This window comes from Oryctolagus cuniculus, chromosome 6, assembly GCF_964237555.1.
Source record: "Oryctolagus cuniculus chromosome 6, mOryCun1.1, whole genome shotgun sequence".
NCBI lineage: Eukaryota > Metazoa > Chordata > Mammalia > Lagomorpha > Leporidae > Oryctolagus > Oryctolagus cuniculus.
In genome coordinates, this window is record NC_091437.1 from 115,259,090 (window position 1) to 115,266,893 (window position 7,804).

The 7,804-nt window shown below is 43.0% G+C and overlaps 1 protein-coding gene across 5 annotated transcripts in view; it reads right to left on the minus strand.

The window, feature by feature from the left end:
- The window catches only part of NBN (nibrin), a 48,827-nt gene extending 41,237 nt beyond the window's left edge, over positions 1 to 7,590 (minus strand). For 3 of the 5 annotated variants that reach the window (XM_008255716.4, XM_051844619.2, XM_008255714.4), the window contains exons 1-4: positions 7,395 to 7,590; positions 3,253 to 3,386; positions 2,068 to 2,216; positions 1,473 to 1,632 (exon numbers count right to left, since the gene is read on the minus strand). In XM_008255716.4, coding sequence (XP_008253938.1) covers positions 1,473 to 1,632; positions 2,068 to 2,216; positions 3,253 to 3,386; positions 7,395 to 7,431 — 480 coding nt within the window. In that variant the 5' untranslated portion in view covers positions 7,432 to 7,590. The remainder of the gene's footprint in view (positions 1 to 1,472; positions 1,633 to 2,067; positions 2,217 to 3,252; positions 3,387 to 7,394) is intronic. The other 2 variants (XM_070075845.1, XM_008255717.4) reach the window with 1 other exon arrangement.
- Between the last annotated feature and the right edge of the window lie 214 nt (positions 7,591 to 7,804).

Genomic DNA, 7,804 nt, shown 5'->3' on the forward strand with positions numbered 1-7,804 from the left:
AGGCTCAATCTAATGTTAATATTCTAATTTAATTATTTTAAATACTAAAAGACTTTTGCATCATCAAATAAAGAGATCCAAGTATTTGCTGCTTTTCACTACAGCTCTCAGCCTAAAACATATCTTTTGCATAGTCAACTTGTTTAAAATGAGAGGAAATCGAAGCCTGCACTATAGCGCAGCGGGTTAATGCCCTGGCCTGAAGTGCCAGCATCCCATATGGACACTGGTTCGAGACCCGGCTGCTCCACTTCCAATCCAGATCTCTGCTATGGCCCCGGAAAGCAATGGATGGCCCAAGCCCTTGGGCCCCTGCACCTACATGGGAGACCCGGAAGAAACTCCTGGCTCCTAGCTTTGGATTGGCACAGCTCCAGCTGTTGCGACCAATTGGGGAGTGAACCATCGGATGGAAGACCTCTCTCTCTCTACCTCTCCTCTCTCTGTGTAACTCTTTCAAATAAATAAATAAATCTTTAAAAAAAAGAGAGAGGAAATCATTTCTCAATGCCATTCTTCAATTTCCTTTAGATATACCAAATCTGATGAAGATGCAAAATCTGAAAACATATCAAAATATATCACTGCTTTAATGAATAGTCAACATCTTTGAAAGGTACATATCTATGTATCTCAGGACTGTAAGGCCGGCGCCGCGGCTCACTAGGTTAATCCTCCACCTGAGGTGTCAGCACACCGGGTTCTAGTCCCGATTGGGGCGCCGGATTCTGTCCCGGTTGCTCCTCTTCCAGTCCAGCTCTCAGCTGTGGCCCGGGAGTGCAGTGGAGGATGGCCCAAGTGCTTGGGCCCTGCACCTCCATGGGAGGCCAGGAGGAAGCACCTGGCTCCTGGCTTCGGATTGGTGCAGCACGCCGGCCGTGGCAGCCATTTAGGGGGTGAAACAACGGAAGGAAGACCTTTCTCTCTGTCTCTCTCTCTCACTGTCTAACTCTGCCCGTCCAAAAAATAAAAATAAAAAAAATAAAAAAGGACTATAAGGATATATTAAATTAATATTAAACTACAAGAACTTAAAAAGTCTTTGTGATTAGGGCCTGAAGAAGAGAGCATGAGATTATGAGACAGTGTCAGAGACTGGAGGAAGACAATCTTACAGAAGATATAGGAAATGCTAACTTTGAGGATTGGCAGTGAATTAAGTCACTTAGCTCTTAGAAAACAAAAATGCTGTGTGTAAGGAAGTACTTGATTAAAAGATAATGATCTTTCAGAATGCCAAATTGAAATCTGAAGTCTAACTGTGCTTTTGCTTTTCTCAGATAATAAACCAGTTATCTGAAAAGCCATTTAAGACTAAATAGTAAATAAAAGGCTTGGGGCACATATATGTAAATGTGCCACTAATAGTTCTGATAGCAGCAAAGTGAATTTTTTATAGTCTGTATATAGTGGGTGATTATGCTTAGGTTCATAGAAATTATTTTAACATAGTAACAAGGCATTCAACCTACTTTAATGGTAACTTTAACTGATATCATGACAAGGTGAGTGCATTCTTCTGTCCAGTTGTTTACAGTGAGTCCTCCAAGTTGCAATACAGCTTGATTTAAAGCAGTTTTCCCAGAAACATCTAAACAAGAAGAACATGCAACCAAAGGCTCATACTCTACCCTGTGAATGAGAATAAAGTTATATCATCACAGTTACAGACAGGACAACTTACAATACTTTAAAACTTTAAGATTACATCATACACAGATATTTTAATTTTAACACGTTACTAACTTTCTAACTTATGAAATTCTTACTCCCTAAGTCTTGTGTCCCAATGAAGAAAAAGCAATGAGAACATTAACATTATATTTTAACTTATGAGGCATCAAGCGAATGTAGCTCCTATCATGACTTACAGGAACTACTCAAACTTTCACTCACTTGACACCACCCATTATTGACAAAATGCACTAACCATATGTTGCACAGAGTTGACTACTGCGCTAAGTAGGAATTATATTGCTTTCTTATAATCCTTTAATCTCTTTCCTTTAAAATTTGACTAGTGTTAAATAAAGTTATCCATTTTAATACCATTTAAAAAGTCCGTACCTGAATTTACTTTCAAACACTCCAAAGGTGACTCTATCTCCTGTCTTCAAAGTTCGGGGAAGGTTATTCTGCATTTTCTCCTCATTAACAAAGGTACCATATTTAGAATTATCTTTGATTGTCAATACAGGTATTTCATCCGTTTGACTCTGCAAATTTGACAAATAATTTAAAGTCTTTTACCGCTCAGTACATACAATTTCCATGGAGGAAGGTTCATAAGAAAAGCCTGGTAACTTTCAAATAGGACAAAAGGAACAGACAGCTGGCTACCCTGCCACCACTGTAGATGGTAGTGCCTTCAGAGAATGAGCACTCAACCATCAATTAACTTAAAGATTTTCCCTTAAGGAAGTCTCTTAATCCCAGGATTACGTCTCTTAGAACACATATTTTGTTTATTTCTGTAAGGCAGTTATGATTTTCCCAATTCTTCCATTTCACATATCTGAGAATTTACTGGTTTGAAACTGTTTGCTTCAAATATAACATGACAGTTTCATTCCTTATTTTTTTTATTATGAAAAGCACACGGTAACCACTGGTCCACTGAGAATAAGGGATCAAAACCTAGAGTTTCTGACGTAGATTAATAATTTTACTTTTTCTGAAAGAATTTCCATAATAAAGTTTTTCTACACCAAAAATATATGACACAAAACCTAACTATCACTATACAACCACACCATTTCAACAAAATAATGGTTTACTTGCTTATTAGTATCAGCATTATCCTAAGCACATTTATATATTTTTATCACTTTTACCACCCATAAAATGATTAAAGCTAACAAACACATTTGAAGCCATTCAAAAGCGCTGTGGGACAGAAGCAACAGCTATCTTCCCTAGTATCACCTATCAATTCCCACTGTGGAAGCTCATTATATATCCAACATTTGTGTCCATCAGCCACATAACCTCTTTAAGAGTAGGAGCCATGAAGGTCTATCACTGCCGCACTCCCAGGCTGGGCCCAGGGACTCTCACACAGTAAACATTCACTACATGTTTGTTACTACATGTTTGTTAAGTAAATAAATATAAATATGTCCTACTTCCTCTAAGTTTCTAAATCACCAAAACAAAAAATAAATACTGAAACAGCTCTCTCTCACATCAAGACAGTACTTTGTGATTTCAACTCCCTAACCACAAGCTAGCAAAATAAAATTAGTAACATACCAGGTTGGTCACAGGAAAGTTAGCAATTAACACTGCATGATTTCGACTGATTGACTGATCATCTTCAATTAGTATGGCACAGTTTTTCCTTCCAACAATGTACTCAACACCAGTCAAAAGTCTGTACGGTTCTCCTAAAAGAAATAAAATAATGAAAGACACACACACATACATGTATGTGTACAGTATATATAATAAAACCATAACAAATATTTAAATATTTATTTTGCTATTTAAATGTTAATCAACCTATCATGTTTTCCCTGATCCCAGGTAACTAACAGTACCTGAAATGTCATGTATTGGGATGAAATAGACATTTGGAGATTTGATGATTGTTTATAGCCCTTGGCTCTTCCATTGAGAAACAGGGGGTTTTTTTGTTTTTTTGTTTTTTGTTTTTTTTTTCCACACTATTTGTTGAACTCTTTCACTAAGTGTAAGGTTAGCTATACAATCAGTAAGCAAACTGAAAATAGATCTTTGTGAAAATTAAGAAAAGGAATGTGAGAGGGAGGAGGAAGAGACGGAGCATGGGCAGGAGGGAGGGTGAGAGAGGGAAGTATCAGTATGTTCCTCAAGCTATATATATGAAATACATGAAACTTGTATAACTTATACAACAGTTTTTAAAAATCAAAAATGCTAATCAACCTCATAAATTAAACTCATGTTTTCTATTAAAGCCTTACTGAAGCATACAAAAGATTATCAAAATAAATGGAAAGCTATACCATTTCTTTTAAAGGGAAAACAACACTGAAAGGAGTCAGTGCCTTCCCAAATTAATATAATGTGTTATTAAGCAAAGTGAAAATACTATGTTTGAAACTTGCTTAGGCCGGCACCGCGGCTCACTAAGCTAATCCTCTACCTTGCAGCGCTGGCACACCGGGTTCTAGTCCCGGTCGGGGCACCGGGTTCTGTCCCGGTTGCCCCTCTTCCAGGCCAGCTCTCTGCTGTGGCCAGGGAGTGCAGTGGAGGATGGCCCAAGTGCTTGGGCCCTGCACCCCATGGGAGACCAGGATAAGTACCTGGCTCCTGGCTCCTGCCATCGGATCAGCGCGGTGCGCCGGCTGCAGAGCGCTGGCCGCGGCGGCCATTGGAGGGTGAACCAACGGCAAAGGAAGACCTTTCTCTCTGTCTCTCTCACTGTCCACTCTGCCTGCCAAAAAAAAAAAAAAAAAAAGAAAGAAAGAAAGAAAGAAACTTGCTTAAACAAATTTTCATCAGGAAAATATGTGAAAATGTTAAAAAAAAAAAAAGTCAAAGGGCTACTAGCTCTGTACTAGCTCTGTGGCATAGGTTGAACCTCTGCCTGCAGTGTTGGCAGCCCATAAGGGTGCGGATTCGAGCCCCAGCAGCTCTACTTCTGTGCCAGCTTCCTGCTAGTGTGCCTGGGAAAGCAGCTGAAGAGAGCTCAAGTACTTAGGCTCCTGCACCTACAAGGGAGACCTGGAAGAAGCTCCTGGCTCCTGGCTTCGGATAGGCTCAGCTCCAGCTGTTGAGGCCATTTGGAGAGTGAACCAGCAGATGGAAGATCTCATTCTGTCTCTCTGGCTCTCTTTCTCTAACTCTCTGCCCTTCAAATAAATAAATAAATCTTAAAATAAAAAATTATATTGGACCAGAGTAAACAATGCAAGATAGTCAAGATCAGCTGCTAGTTTATTACTGTTATTTTTAAAGATTTTGTTTATTTATATGAAAGGCAGTTACAGAGAGATGAAGGCAGAGAGAGAGAAAGAGAGAGTTCTTCCAACTGCTGGTTCACTCTCCAAATGGCTGCAATGGCCAGAGCTGGGCCGATCTCTGGGTTTCCCATGCGGATGCAGGGGCCCAAGGATTTGGGCCATCTTCTACTGCTTTCCCAGCCCACAGAGCTGGATTGGAAATGGAGAAGCCGGTATTCAAACAGGTGCCCATATGGGATGTCGGCATGGCTGGTGGTGGCCTTACCCTATACCACAGCACTGGCCCTTGCTCGTTTATTATTTTTCAGAATTTTGTTTTTATGTTACTAGTAGTATTTTAAATCAGTAAAGGGTTATTAGCTTTTAAAAAATGGTGTAACACAAGTTATTGCAGTAACAGCATTTATGTTTCAGACTTGTGGAGTTTAGTCTGAGAGCACAGTATTCCATTAAAATAGTGGTAGGGTGCTTAAGGCAGACAGGGGAAGTAGGAAGGAGTCCAAGAAAGTGCTGAGCTCCATTCTAAGCAGTCACAGAAGTACCATGTTCATTACAGATTCTTAACCAAGCATGGGTTTCAAGGAAATTTTGTTTCCATTCACCCATATTTTCACTGGGTGTATAGCTTCTATTTGATTCTGGAAGAGTTCATGAGACACCCCCAAACTAAGAATGCCTGCCACTGGTGCTACATGCATATTCTTTCAGTTACCATTGGCTAAAATACAATAAATTATGCTTAACCCTGCCTATGTGGTAGACTGCAAACTAACTGAAGAGCATATTTTTATTTTGTATTTTTAATAATAATTTATTTTATTTTACCTATTTGGAAGACAGAAGGACACACACACACACACACACACACCTGTTGGTTCATTCCCCAAATGCCTGCAACAGCCAGGGCTGAGCCACACAAAAGCCAGGAGCCCAGAACAGAAACTGGATCTCCCACATTGGTGGCAGTTACCCAACTCTCTGAGCCACCACCTGCTACCTCTCCATAGGCACATTAGCAAGAAGCTGGAATGGTGAGTGGAGCGAGGGCTCCAATGCAAGCCCTCCCATATGAGAAGCAGGTATTCCAGTGGCAGCGTGCCCACTGTACAAAATGTCTTGCCCCCAGGAGTATATTCCTGTAACAGATGGCTGAGTCTCAGCCGATCATAGGCCAGCAACTCATCAGACCATGTACACAGAAGGCAAAGGCTTCATCACAGCTGGCCCAAAGGCAGCAAACACTGAGCTGTAACCCTTCAAGCTGTTTCTGCACCTCTCCTCCTCTTTCTGTCTACACATACTGCCTGGCTGAGTTGTTGGGTAGTGTTCTCTGAACCTCCACTGCTCAGGGTGCTGCCTGATTCACGAATCCTAATTTTCTCCAGTACACTGTGCCAAACTGAATTTGTCTCAAGTCTGTTTTCCTGTAACATGTCTAAAGGAACCCTGAGAGCCAGCTTCAGGTTACCATTTCTTGAGCTAAACTAAATCCTTTATGTTCTATCTTTGCGTTGGCTCAAGTTCAGTGTTTATGGTGTTTCTTCATACTCCCTTATAAAGCCAGTCAATATTTAAACTCTTCACAGACCCTTTTCTCCACAGTATAAACTTCCTGAGGACAACAGGCAATCTTGGGCACACCGGCTAACCCTTACATCAACCAATACAGCAGGCAGTCAATCAACAACTTCTATTACAGAAAGTGTAGAAATGGAGACGAGAAAGTGGGGTTGGCATTTGGTGCAGCCCCTAGGATGCTTCCTGGGAGACCAGCAGCCCACCTGAGAGCCTGTATTCAGTCCAGGCTCCACCCCCAATCCAGCTTGCTGCTAAGGCAGCACATGAGGGCTCAAGTGCTTGGTTCCCTGAGTTCCTGGCTTCAGCCTGGCCAGTTCTGGGTGTTGCAGGTGGGGAGTGAACCACTAGATGGAAGAGTCCTCTGCCTTTTTCAAAAACTTTTTCTGTTGTTTTTCTTAGTTTTAGCCTCTGAGACAAAGCCGGAAGTAAGCCTCCCCCTGCACGTGCTTCTTCACAAAGGGGCGTTGCCACCTCAGTGTCTGAGCGTCTGATCTGGGATAAATCAGTTATTTGTCACCCTGAAAGCTTAAAAGCCCAGATGTTGCGTCAGGCACGCGGCCACGGCTCACTTCCGGGGTCTCTAAGCCAAGGACGGCTCCGGACACCGAGAACCGGTCCGTGGACGAGGGAGGGCCGTCTGCAGTCGCCGCCCCACGCCTCCGCCACAGGGCCATATAAAGCCGGTTTCAAAGTCGCTGTGCAGCCCGGTTCCCAGACACCAAGCTCCCGCCTTTCCTTCCCGCTTCCGCAGCCCGAAGAGGCGGCGCCGGAAGGCTAGGAGAACGGACCGGAAGCAACGTTCCCACAGCTTATTCCCCCGGGAGCCGCGCCCCAGAAAAGGGGCCCCTGTCGTCTCCTTTCCGCCCTTACCTCGGGCTGAGCCCGCAGCTGGGAGTAGCTTCCACATGGACCCGACCCCTCTCGGCTCCCAGGAGCCGACCGGCGGCCGCGTGGCCGACGTGCACGGCCTCAGCGCCTGGCAATCCGCACGAGCTCTGGGACGTGCGCGCTCCCGGGAGCCGCGCTAACCCCTTCGGAAACGGAGGGAAGAAGAGGCGACTGAGGCGCCTCGTCGCCACCTGGTGGTTGGGAAGGAACAGCGCACTCTATATTAAATGCGTGTATTAAAACGTTATGAAGTACAAATCGCATTTTGAGTGCTCTTGGACTGTAAAATTATCTGCTTTTTATGAGTACGAATGGACAGATTTTCTTTCTTTCTTCCTTTCTTTCCTGTTCTTTTCTTTTCTATTCTTTTATCTCTCCCCTCCCCTCCCCTC